The sequence below is a fragment of the Panthera leo genome, chromosome B3 (genome assembly GCF_018350215.1).
Source record: "Panthera leo isolate Ple1 chromosome B3, P.leo_Ple1_pat1.1, whole genome shotgun sequence".
In the NCBI taxonomy this organism is placed as follows: domain Eukaryota; kingdom Metazoa; phylum Chordata; class Mammalia; order Carnivora; family Felidae; genus Panthera; species Panthera leo.
The window spans coordinates 105794802-105808009 of record NC_056684.1 but is presented as its reverse complement, the minus strand read 5'-3'; the positions used below and the strand labels follow the sequence as shown (position 1 = coordinate 105808009).

General features: G+C 43.1%; 1 protein-coding gene across 2 annotated transcripts in view; it reads right to left on the bottom strand.

The window, feature by feature from the left end:
- The window catches only part of DAAM1 (dishevelled associated activator of morphogenesis 1), a 174284-nt gene that overhangs the window by 22316 nt on the left and 138760 nt on the right, over positions 1-13208 (bottom strand). For both annotated transcript variants that reach the window (XM_042943383.1, XM_042943384.1), the window contains 2 exons: positions 9495-9601; positions 1371-1455 (listed from right to left, as the gene is read on the bottom strand). In XM_042943383.1, coding sequence (XP_042799317.1) covers positions 1371-1455; positions 9495-9601 — 192 coding nt within the window. The remainder of the gene's footprint in view (positions 1-1370; positions 1456-9494; positions 9602-13208) is intronic.

The window sequence follows — 13208 nt, the reverse complement described above, 5'->3', positions numbered from 1 at the left end:
AGTCAAACCTCAAAAAAGACAGCATGGGAGCACCTGGGTGGCTCAGTCAGTTAAGCGTCCAAATTTAGCTCAGGTCATGATCTCATGGTCCGTGGGTTCAAGCTCTGCTTGAAGCTCTGTGCTGACAGCCTAGAGCCTACTTCGGATTCTGTGTCTCCCTCTCTCTCTGCCCCTCCCCCGCTCATGCTCTGTCTCTCAAAAAGAAATAAATGTAAAAAAAAAAAAAAAAATTACAAAGGACAGCATGAAAAGTTATTCCACTGCCAAGTGTGAGGCCTTCCCCAGGACAATTCCAGTTGCAGGTTTCAGGTGGGGCTGGCGCACGGAGGTGTGGTGACCCTTCAGCCATCACTCCCTGCTCTGCGTCTGAGGCCTTTTGGGACACCAGTGAGAACACGACAGAAAATGCACAAGCAGACAGGCACTCCACCCGGAGCGGCCATGCCACCCAGGATCACTGTTAGTTAACGCCAAACAGACTTTTCCTCTGCTTCTGGGAGCCGAGTCTGCCTACGATGAGACACCCAGTCCAGCCTGGCATCACCATCACCGGCATCCACAGTTAACCTTTGGAGGACCTGGCACTAAGGGACGTGGACCTCTTGACCGAAATCACTCAAAATAGGATTATGTCCTACGGACAATGAGACAAGCAGACAGAACATTCTCAGAGCATGGAGGCTATCTCCACAAAGCACAGAAAAATTTAGGTCCAGACCAAGAAGCAGGTAATAACCCCGGAAGCATGTGCTAGTTCCACAACATTGTCATTTGGGTAACAACTGAAGAAAGCTGCAGAGAAACACGTAACCGAGTTGGAGTGGCTGCAGAGCATGTTATAGAAAGGCTGCACGGAAAGCGTGAAGTCACCACATTCAGCTTGCCCGGCCACGGCTAACACTACTGATTTCGATGCAGGTGACAGAGCTGGGGGTGTAACGGTAGCTCCTGTGGTGTAGGAATGGCGAGTCAAGGCCAAGACACAGACTGTATTAAGGATTCCATAATGAATCAGTTTACGTAGCAGTCTGTGACCTCATAATGCGAGTGAGATTCTCCATACTCCTGTCAAACACTTCCCAAAAGCTAGATTTGCATGACCTCTGAAGGCATAATAACCTTACTTGCAACATGAGGGACAGACAGAATCTGGCACTGTGGGTCTCAGGCATTTGACAAACTCGTGACCTTCCTTCTCACCCATCATTTTGAGGGGCAATGGGAGAATACAATCTCCTAAGAGAGCCACATTCAACGTTGGTTCAGAGATGAGGAAACTGTCCACCAGCAGCAACCAGATTTTCTCAGTATCCCACTCCCCGCTGAAAGCCAGTCGTCGCTTACGCTCTGAAATATGTCTGGCAGCTCACCTGTTCCAACATGTCCTTGGGCAGATCTTCCTGCTCGTCCATTGTTAGAATTGCCCGTTTGATTTCATCATTGGACAATTTCAACCTGGAGAAAGAGTATTTTATTTTTTTGTTACACATATTGGCACGGGTATTAAAATTTAATGCAAGATCATTCATTTTGCTACTCCAGCTGCTGACTTTCAAGAACCGTTCTTCTCAAAATCTCTTAGTGAAAGCTTATTTCCTGACAATATTGCACCTAAAAATAGTATTTTGAAACTGCTTTAACATTCTTTCAGGACTTTGTAATGCTCTGCTGACAAAGAGAACAGAGCTGTTATGTTCTATTGTTTAGTTTCCTTATGTAAGGGATCGGAGGATGAGAAATAGGGAAAACACCTAGATCCAAATTATCTCTTTAATATACAGCATCCATGAATTCTAGACAGAAGAGGAAAACTGAATTCTTGACTATTCATCAGGAATGTTCAAAGTCTGCTTTCAGATTAAAAATGGATTTAAAAAAGGTTGGAATCTGTTACTGTCAAAAAGTTGAATAGCTAATACATGGAATAGAATGTGTAAGGCACTTCATGGTTGAGGAGTTTTCACATATAATATTTCATTGGAGGTTTAAAATAACTATGATTTTTTTTTTTTTTTTTTTTTTAATGGAGGGACAAACTGAGGCTCAGAATGGCTGATTTGCCCAAGGTCAAACATATGGAAAGTGGCAGTACCTAACACAAACTTGAAACTCCTGATTCCCAATCCCAAATTCCTTTTAAAATCTATTTATCTAGTTAATATCTAATAGGGAAGAATTTAAGCAAAACCACAAATATGTTTTCTGTTCACCATAAATTTATATGATTAACTAATTTTAGGACTTATGGCTTGATTATGTCAGGACAACAAGTGTTGACTATGAAGAAAGTCATGAAGTTAAAATGTACTTGTAAAAATGTGTTTTTATTAGACACAATAGTCTAAACTCGGGGGGGGGAATCTTAATCAGATTATTAGCTAGAAAAATAGAGTCATTCTTTTGTTCTATTTGTAAGCATTAGACCCAGACTTACTTAAAAATATCTTACTTCTTTAAGCTACTATTAAAGTGGCATATTAACGTTATTTGTCTGTTCCTCTAGTCTATGATCTTCAAGAAAAATCACATTTTGGCCTGGAGATGAAGACATAAACACACAAATACAGAGCAAGACATGAAGCCTTCACACAGAATATTTGAAGGCGGGAGCTTTGGCATCAGACTGGGCCTCAGTCCTGTGTGACGCTTCCTGGCCAGTGTGACCTCGGGTCGAGTTCTCCTTAAGCCTTAGTTTTCTCAGGGTGCCTGGGTGGCTCAGTTGGTTAAGTGTCCTACTCTTGGTTTTGGCTCAGGTCATGATCTCACTGTTCGTGGGTTCGAGCCCTGCATCGGGCTCTGCACTGACAGTGCAGAGCCTGCTTGGGATTCTCTCTCTTTGCCCCTCCACTACTCATGCCCTTTCTCTCTCTTTCTCTCTCTCTCTTTCTCTCTCTCTCTCTCAAAATAAATAAATAATTAAATAACTCAGAAAAAAAAAAGCCTTAAGTTTTCTCATCTATGGAGTGAAATAATGCATGTAAAGCACTACGCACTGCCTGTCCATAGATAAAGCTCATAAACTAGGTGTCTCACTTTCCAACAGACTTTTCTACACTGGGGACAAAAAAGCAGCAGTACTTCTGTAACCTAAACATTCTCACATAGCACTTAGTAGGGTTATTACGAACACTTCCCCAAGCACTCCCACGGCCATTATTTCACTGGCGTTTCCTCTCTGTACACAACATCCATTAGGCCCAGAAATGTTAAACAAGAATTAGAAGATAGGGTTCTTATTTTAAAGGTGGCTGTAACATTTGGGAGAATCAAATGGTAAGTGAAACACTCAAGACACATGGGTATGAAAGCACACATGGCTACTGCCGCTCTCACAGATAAACGAGGGGGCAGCATGAGTGTGGGGAAGGGGGCGGGACACAAAGGCCACAGAAGGAGGAAAGAACCCTGGGGGTAGAGCTGGACAACACACACCCCACTTTGGACAACTCGGCTTGTCCTTTTCTCTAGATTTTGAATTTTTTTTTTTTTTTAACATTTATTTATTTTTGAGACAGAGAGAGACAGAGCATGAACGGGGGAGGGGCAGAGAGAGAGGGAGACACAGAATTGGAAGCAGGCTCCAGGCTGTGGGCCATCAGCCCAGAGCCTGACGCGGGGCTCGAACTCACGGACCGCAAGATCGTGACCTGAGCTGAAGTCGGACGCTCAACCGACTGAGCCACCCAGGCGCCCCTAGATTTTGACATGATCTCATTAAAACCATCTATCCTGCTATTTATGCTGAATATTGTTTCGTGTGCCGATAAGTAGGAAAGGGAAGGAACAAATTTGTCAATCCTATTGTACTAGTACTGTGTTTTTTTGTTTTGTTTTGTTTTGTTTTGTTTTGAGGGGGGGAGGGGCAGAGAAAGAGGGATAGAGGATCGAAGAAGGCTCTCTGCTGGTAGCACCCAATGTGGGGCTGAAACTCACAAACTATGAGATAATGACCTGAGCTGAAGTCAGAAGCTTAAACGACTGAGCCACTCAGGTGCCCCAGTAGTACCATTCTCTTTCATCTCATGTTTTCAAATCCAAATATACCATGTAGGCAACAGGAGAAAATTGCCCATGTTCTAAAATGAGATCCATTCTATCGCCTAGTCTGAGGTAGGGTGCCATCATAATTCCCTAGACCTGGGCAGACTTCTTTAGATTGTTTTAGTCATTCTTGGGACAATCATTGCCCCACAAACATTTTCACCAGGACATCGTGATGGAAAACCCTCAAACTTTAACTGGAACAATCTAGCTAAGTTGGCATGGGTAAAACACATGATAAGGTAAAAACCATAATGCTGGCATCACTGTACAGGCTCTGGGTAGCCCTCAGTTCCAGAACACTAAAGGCTCATGAGTCAGTTAAGAGCGAACACCACAGTCCAGCCATGCAAGGCCAAGGAAGAGGAATGCTAAGGAAGGTTGAAACTGCCACTAATGAAAACCAACCGGCCGTGGAAACATCTATAGGCATCATGAGAAAAGCTCCACTTATAAGAAAAAAATAAATTAGTTCTGTGTCCTTTTCACACTGAGCTGAAGAAACTACTTTATGGTGTGGTTCTGCTGAGTCCTTCTGTTTTACATTTAAAAGAAAAGGAGTTGAAAATCAGAGTGAGAACAATACTTGAAGTATCAGATTTGCATTTCATTAGCTCCCCATATGGAGTGCAGAGCTCCTTGCTTTTGAAATTGTATATATTTATGCTTCTCAACCCCCAGAGGCTGTCTGGACTAAACACTAGCTCTAATTCATAACAATTTTGGTTTCTCTTTATGTGTCCCACAAAGAGACTCGAGACTTTAATGGATAGTACTTAAGAAAATCTACCTGTCAACATACTGCCTTGCACGTGGCCTGTTGGAGCAGACAAAGAAACTGTACCCTTGGGGAAAGGGGAGAAGGGTACTCCGCCCTCTGGGATGGCTCTGTAGGTTGCCCGAGTTCTTAGTATCATCTGTCATCCACAGAATGAGTCGCTAATCTCTGTAATTTAAGGACCCTACCAATCCTAACGTTTTAATTGCTTTTAAAGCTTGGCAGTGTTCTGGTGTGCTGGAGGGTGGCAACGTTTGAGACATCCACTTCAACTTTCTTTACAAGGCAGGAAACAAATCGGCCATTTTAAAACAGTATTTAAGTCTACCTTGCTACACTCAAGTATTTCAAAAATTTGCCAAGAGAATTGGAACATCCAGGCGTAATTAAAATAAGTTAGGGATGGATGGCGAGATCAGCCTTAGCTCTGCTTCAGTGGATTTAAGCCAAATCCCCCTACTTTAAAGTAGCTTTTTGTGCTTTACTGCACCCCGGGCTGCCATGTTAAGTGAGCATCTGGAAAAAAAAGAACGGCAGAACACTCCATAAAAGTGTATTTTAGGTGGGTTCATTTGGCAATATAAACCAGCTTCCAAGTTTCTTTCTTTATTTCGGAAGGGAGAAGTCTGTTTCAGGGAATAAAGCAGGGCGAATTTTAAATTGCCACATGTCACCTATAGATACCCAGTAGGTTGTTGCTCACCCTGCCCAGGCCTGAAGTGAGCGTTCTTAGTTTAAGGAATGTCCTGTCCATTCCTCCACTCTCTTCTCCAGTCTGGGAAGGCAGGGTCCCTCGTGGCCGGGAACTTCTGCTTCAAAATCACACTTTCCAGGCAGCCTCCCCTCCGGGAGTTGCAAGTGACCCTGGCCACTGAGGCTGCAAGCCCGGTGTGAAGGGCCCTCACTTCCCTTCCCTGTTCAGCCTGTGGGGCAGGGAGGGCCTTCCTCCCGACTGACTTCTCCACTCCAGGCAGGGCTGTGGCAGGTGCCTGACCAAAGGGTCCACTAACTTCTGCGGTATGGGAGTAAGGAAGAGCGTTTAAGGATAACCAAGCGCTGCGGACATATGTGCTTATGAAACATCCCCCACAGAATACGTCACAGGCTTATCTCATGGTGGAATCTGGTGTGATGACTGTGTTGCTGGGGATTAAACTTCTTGTCAGCAAGGTAAGAAATGGAGAGGGTCACCAGTCTTGGGGAACGAAATCAGCAGAAAAGGAGAAAGTAAGTGTGGAAAGGCAGGAAATCTTGACATCAACTTGGAAACATTCCTGTTCATCGTCCACGTGCACAAAACCGTCTCCAAGTACTGCTGAGGGCGGTCTCTCTCAGTTCTCTCGCGGGGTCGCACCTGGCCATAAGGGAGAACCTATCTAGTGGCGACTGTGGCCTCCAGGTCGCCACCCTTTCCAACCTGTCCTGCAAACTGCAGAGGGCAAACTTCAAACCTTCTTAAAACAAAGTGTCGTCCTGGACAATTTGCACCAATTCCCGATCCCACAGGCACATTAACAGGCCACTAAACGAGCAACTACTCCATGCAGGTTCTCTGCTGCTACTGCACATGCGCTGGGTCTAACTCTCACACATCGAGAGGGCCTACTGCAAGGCCACTATTTCACGATCTCCATTTTATAGACCAGGAGGGTGCGGCTGGAGCTTGGGCTGACTGGTACCCTTAACGAAGGCACGCGGCATGGTTCACAGGCTCTCTTGCCCAGTCCCATTTGTTATGACTGATGACTGCTACAATTGCAGGGCTCTCTGTATTAGTTGTGCATCGACCCCCTGCACCTCCCCCACCCCTCCACCCCGGGTGCCTTGGCTTCTGCTGTACACCTCCTTGGAACTGCCTCTCGACCCCATGCCATGTAATTGCTATCACCCTTTGGGACCCACTTTCTCTTCTGAGCCCCGTCGGTGTCCTCACTCGGCTCAGCTCCTGGCTCCTTCTGGTTGGATCAGTCCGGGCCTGAGCTGTTCACAAGTCATCTTGCTGGTGTTGTTTTTCTTCTCCAAATAGCCACGAGCTTTCAAAGGCAGCAGTGCTACCTAAAATCGTGGTGCGTTCTATGGCACCCCACGTAGTGCCAGGCAAGTCAGTGCTCCAAAGTGGTAACTCTAAGATCTCTTCCTTCCTTTCCGCCCCTAGCTCCTTTCACGTGTGGTAAGGCGTTGCCAGAGAAAACGGGAGAATGAAAACAAGGTGAACTACTGACTGGTTAAACAGCTAGGGGGGCGCCTGGGTGGCTCAGTCAGTTAAGCGGCTGACTTCGGCTCAGGTCATGATCTCACGGTCCGTGAGTTCGAGCCCCGCGTTGGGCTCTGTGCTGACAGCTCAGAGCCTGGAGCCTGTTTCGGATTCTGTGTCTCCCTCTCTCTGACCCTCCCCCATTCATGCTCTGTCTCTCTCTGTCTCAAAAATAAATGTTAAAAAAAAAAAAAAAATTAAAAAAACAAAACAAAACAAAAAAAACAGCTAGATACAACCCAAATTAGAACTCAATCTGCTTTATTTCTGTTACCTTTGCCACACAGCACATTACAGGTCGGTCCTCTGCTTTCCTGGCAAGAGTAAAACTATCGATCACGGAAAAGAAAAGCATGTGGGGCTGAATCCTCTGTGGGAAAGGACGTTTTAGAACCTGATCCATAACGTCTAATTACCATAAGGTCAACTGGGACTCAAAATTACCTTGTTACGTATAATATGCTTTTTAATTATACTCGTTATAATGACACTTATTCATTAAATTGGATTTTAATAGATAATTTAACAGATACAAGGCAATTTCTTAAAATTATCTTCCAGAGAGAGTTTAGATACGCTCAAGTTCTAAGTCACCTTAGGCTCTGACACTTTTAAGGTAACAAGGGAATTATATATCACAAATACGAAATAATTCCTTCAATAATGGGATGGGAAGTTTGCCAGAAAGAACTGGAACCTAATCTATAGCTAGTGTTAGTGTTATGACCCTTGCTGACATCTCGTACTGAGAATAATCTGTCTGTGAGGAACTAGGTCACAGATTTTGCTCCTACGAGCACTTAAATACTATAGGAATTCAGTGATAGCTCCCTTTGTCAAGCTGTTTAAAAAGTGTTCCTCCAGACTGCAAAAGCACAAGATATAGGCAGAAATTCCAGGCTTTAGGAAAAAAAAAACAAAAAAACCTTTCCCCAAATTTTCATTTAACTTCACTATTAAGAATGTTATTTGTAAAAAGAAGTTGTAACAAAACAGATTATAGATACTGTAGAAGAAAAATAAGTAGACCTTCAGATTATTTCGTTGGTATCTTCATCAGCATGTGTTCAGGGAGAAAAAGGGGGGCTAAGTACAGGGCCTGGACATTTACATAGCTTCCAGCCAGAGGCAGAAATGAAATGCTAACAGGAGGGTTCATGTTACCTTACTAGTTATATTAAAATTCAGGGATCTCACTAAGCTTCAGTTTCTCTTTTACCAAAAGAAACATTTGCTCCCTAAAGTAATATATATCTGGCTAATAATCAAGCTCCGTGCTGTAAACCAAGCAGCAGCACTTTGTGTTAAAAGAAATTCACTGTAAGATCATCTGAAAAATAAAGACTGCTACTCTCCCTCCCTGCGCTCCCTGAAAGAGCAGCCACCTCACGCCAGCTTTAACACATACACGACATTCTTTCCAGAACGTGACCAATGGGACTTATACTTAATGCCCCCCAACCCAGGATTCTTTAGATCTTCGTTCACCTCAAAAGCATTAGGTATCTTTGCGTGACATAAAAGTTCCTTTTAGAGAAAAGAAGAAATTAGATACAGAAAAGCTACTTGAAATGCCCGGGATGACAGACACAGTGCCTGAAGCTATAAGCAGATTTCAGCCTCCCAAATTTCCTTTCTTCTTTTCAAGTTCCAAGGCCGTGATGGTTCACTAATTATGAGAAAGATTTCTGAACAGGGCTGAAATGGGTAAATTAGCATTTCACTGGGGCTTGAGATTTACATATCTGTTTAGTCATAAAAATGTCTCAAAAAGAGCATGAAATCACATAAACTCTAAGTATAAAAAGGTGACTTCGAAAAGCAAAATAAGACAAAGAGCTTTCATGGTTGCTGCTGATTCTGTGGCAATGTTACTTAATCAAAATACCTCTTAAAAACTGAAAACAAACTGAGGGTTGATGGGGTGTGGGAGGGAGGGGAGGGTAGGTGATGGGCATTGAAGAGGGCATCTTTTGGGGTGAGCACTGGGTGTTGTATGGAAACTAATTTGACAATAAAATTCATATAATAAAAATAAATAAATAAATAAATAAATAAATAAATAAATAACAAAAAAAACCCCACAAAATACCCCTAAAGCCAGGAAATATACATAAAGGTAAAATCCATTTTACAGGCTCTCTGGGAAAACAAAACAAAAGAAAACATTGACTTGGGACGTTCCACTCTTTAACTTTAGAAGCCTGAGGAAATTAAACTAAGAAAGTAGGCATCCAGCTCTGATACATTCTGCTCAGGGAAAGTAAGCGCCACGAATTCTCCTCACCTCAGACGGAAGAGAATCCAAAGAACTGAATCTCGGCAGAGTCCGATTATAAGAATAGGCACAAACACATGGTTTGGAGCCACCAGAGAGAAAAGTTGGTCCTACCAAAAATGTTTATTCAACTTCAACAATACCTCGACAGAAGGATGTTGCAATTCTGAGCTCTCCGACCATCAATCACCGAAAGTTCTTTGACTTTAAGTTTGGAACTCAGAGTGTCATCAATGGCATCTGCTTCTTTCTATAAAGAGCATGAAAGAAATCCGTCAAAGTCAAACAGGGACATTCTGACTTCAGACACACACTTTTCCTTTATATTTTCTGTTTACACACACACACACACACACACACACACACACACACACACACGCGCGCAAAGCTGAGATGGTGAGGGAGGGAGTGTAAGGAGGTGGCAGAATTGAAACGAAGGGCTAAAATCTAGTTGACAAAGGGAAATAATAAGAAACGCTGACCACCCACATTTGAAAAAGCATTTTTGGAAGAACAAAGTGCATCTAAGTTGAAGATGCTAAGCGTGCATAAATTATCAGTGAGTGGTGCCCTCCTTTTGTCCCCCAAATCCCTATGGATAGCAGACAGAAGAACTGTCACTATGAATCAAGCTCGGCTGAGGCTTGCCATTGCTAGTCTGGCCATTTGCAGGGCCCATTCACTCCGGAGCCATTTGCATCGTGAGCACTCAAAAAGCCAAACAATAAATCCTCCCAAACATCCTCATGTGCAACAGAAAGGTCCCAAGCCCAGATGGTACCTTTCATTACCCTGGAGCCTGATGGATAACAGAGAGGGGGCAATTCAAGGCATTAGTTCAATTACTTGAATTAACAACAAAACACTACTTCCATACTCTGCCGCTGTACAAAAAGCTGTAAGCAATGATGGCCAGTCATAATTTATGGTGGAAGAGGCACAAAAAAATTCTATATAAAATACGGTTTGAGTAAACTGGGCACCAAGGTGAAAACACAGACTAACTTCATAAACAGCAAGTTTGATTTTATTCGAGGTCAGGATCAATTTTAAACACGGATCATGGCATTTTAAATATGTAAGGAAAGCAAAGAGCTCTGGAACTTAACAGTTTGGGAAAAAACAAAGACAATATGGAGTTTATAGTAAGAGGCACTGGGTGATCAAACTTCAACGGTCTCCTGTCATACTGAGATTTCAAGCACACCGCTAATTATCAGTTAAGAGTTGAAACCCAGTGTGGAATTACCTAAGCATTGCATTACACTATCTGGGGGGGAAAAAAAAAAAAAAAAAAAAAAAAAGGATGGCCAAGACATTCTGAGCTTACAGTGAGCCAAGAAGTTATACTAAGCAAGGTTTGGGTAGTTGCTCACTTACCTGCTTGGAGTTACTGTTCACAAAGAAATCCTACAGCCATGGCAGAGGCATGGAAAAGGCAAATCAGATACATGCAGTTCAGAAATCACAGCAACAAACGGGAGAAAGTCAAAGCAGTCAAGGAACTCAGTGACACAGGGTAAGAGAGGATTTATGCCCCAAGGATGAGCAATGAGAGTTGATGAAGACGGGAGCCTGGCTGAAGATACAATGAGGGCACGGTACAAAGCATTCTGGGTAGAGGACATGTGTTGTGCACCATTTCCAATGGCGGCAAATCAAACTTGGAGAAGAAAGGACTGAGAACACCCCAGAAAGACCCAAGTTGGGAAAGGAACACACTCTCTTTGAAAGAGGAATGGGCTCCATTTATTCAACATGACAATTTTCACTTGAAGCAGAAAAATATCCATCAATTCCATCAACTTGAGGAAACTACTCCTATGGTTATGTCCTACCAGCAAAATATGCTTTTTTGGGGGGATGGGAGCAGGAATAATCTGTCTTCTTATGTCATAAGGAAGGATTAAGAAAAGACAAAAGACAAGTTCAGCAACATAGGTCAGTAATATTAACCCTCAGTATCCCTCAAGAGTCCAAACAATGCCTGGCAGTGCTATGGATAGGTATGAGAAAAAAGACCGAACATGCAATTAAGAGACAATAAGTGATTCATGTTTGTGTGCCGCCATTGGTGGCCCTGTCCCAGCTGCCTCAGGGAAGTTGAAGGATACAAGGCCTGCGGCCTCCTCCTGAAATACTCCAGACAAGATCTGGAGTGAAGAAGAGAAAGAGGAAGAAGTAACTGACATGTTAAGAGAAAGTTACAGCCTTCTTTACATGGTTCTGCCATGCTGGAATGAAGAAAGCTTCAGGGTGCAAAACACACCCCAGCTCTCAGGCCAACCGCTTCATGACCAGCAGTTGCTCAGCAGATTCCTTAAGGCCTCATTGGCCCTGGCAGCACTGCCAAGGCCAATTTTACACAGATGAGCTGTTTCACATCATTCTTCCAGTGGGAAACAAAATGTGTCCTCCTTTTGCTCCTCCCACACAAGGAGGGATTGCTTTTCTAGAACGGCATTTAAAAATAAGTTGACAACCACAAGAAACCTTTCTTCTACTCTGACGTCACAGTTTTCTTTTGTCCCAGTTGCAACAGCCAGGTTTTCTACTCTCAAACTCCTTAGGACACTTTCCCTGTAAAAGTAGCCTCTCCTTGCAAGGGCAGAAAGAACTATGGCAAAGTGAACTCCGTGAGGTCATCTTATCCTACTTTTCTCTCTTACTGAGGCAAGTTGCTAGTTGAATTTAGATCCAGCTATTACTGTCTGGCCTTCAAAGAAGAAACTTCTACAAAGCTCTCTGGCAACTTATTCTCCGTAAGTTTGCACTGTCAGAAAATTAAGACTTCTGACCTTGACTATAGTGGGCTATGGAATCAGGCAACTATCATTAATTAGGTGTGAGGCTTGTAGCTCAGCCTTACTATCTGCAAAATGGAATTAACAACTGGATTATTACTGTGACGACTAAACATGGTAATTCATGTAAAAAAGCAATGTGCACGGTACCTCGTACATATTTATGAGCTCAATACTTGGAAGGTATCATACAACTATCTTTCAAGCTGATGATCAAGTCCATTTTTTTTCTCCTATTGCTCTCTTTTTAATTGAGTTGAAGAACAGCTGGTCAAGATCTCCCGTTTGTTGCCAGCAGCAGAAGTGAGCGACCGTTAATAGCCAAGTAATGCATCTTATCTGTGCAGAGGTGATGATGAGGAATGCCATGGGAGAGTGTGGTTTACTGTTAGCCTTAAGGTTTCCCTTCTTTAACAGTCCTTTAACCACATTTAAAATAAAATCACAAAGCTTATTAGATGGGCATGTTAAAAATAATGATGCTTCCAGGCCTCTTTCAAATAAGTTAACATTCTTTTTGAAACTTTAAATGATTCACTAATTGGCTTGGGCCAAACACCATAGGATCACCTAACAGGAGGTCTGATTTTTCCAGATGATTTTTGGTGTAGGGCTTTGGAAAATAAAAGTTGGGACTCGAATTTTCAGGAACCAATGCTGATAGCTTCCTAGGGATAAGGTTCCTCAATGACATAATGATTCGACAGTTTATAGGTAATAATAATCCTTACCTGGATATTTCTTAATTTTTTCGAGGTTACAATCCCTTTGCAAATCTGACAAAAGGTAGGGATCCCTCTCCAGAAAAATGCATACTATTTATATAAATGCATAATATTAAAATATATTTTTAAAATTTTATTTATTTTTGAGACAGAGAGAGAGCATGAACAGGGGAGAAGCAGAGAGTGGGGGGGAGACACAGAATCTGAAGCAGGCTCCAGGCTCTGAGCTGTCAGCACAGAGCCCGATGCAGGGCTCAAACCCACAAACAGTGAGATCATGACCTGAGCCACCTGGGCGACTGAGCCACCCAGGCACCCCTAAATGCAT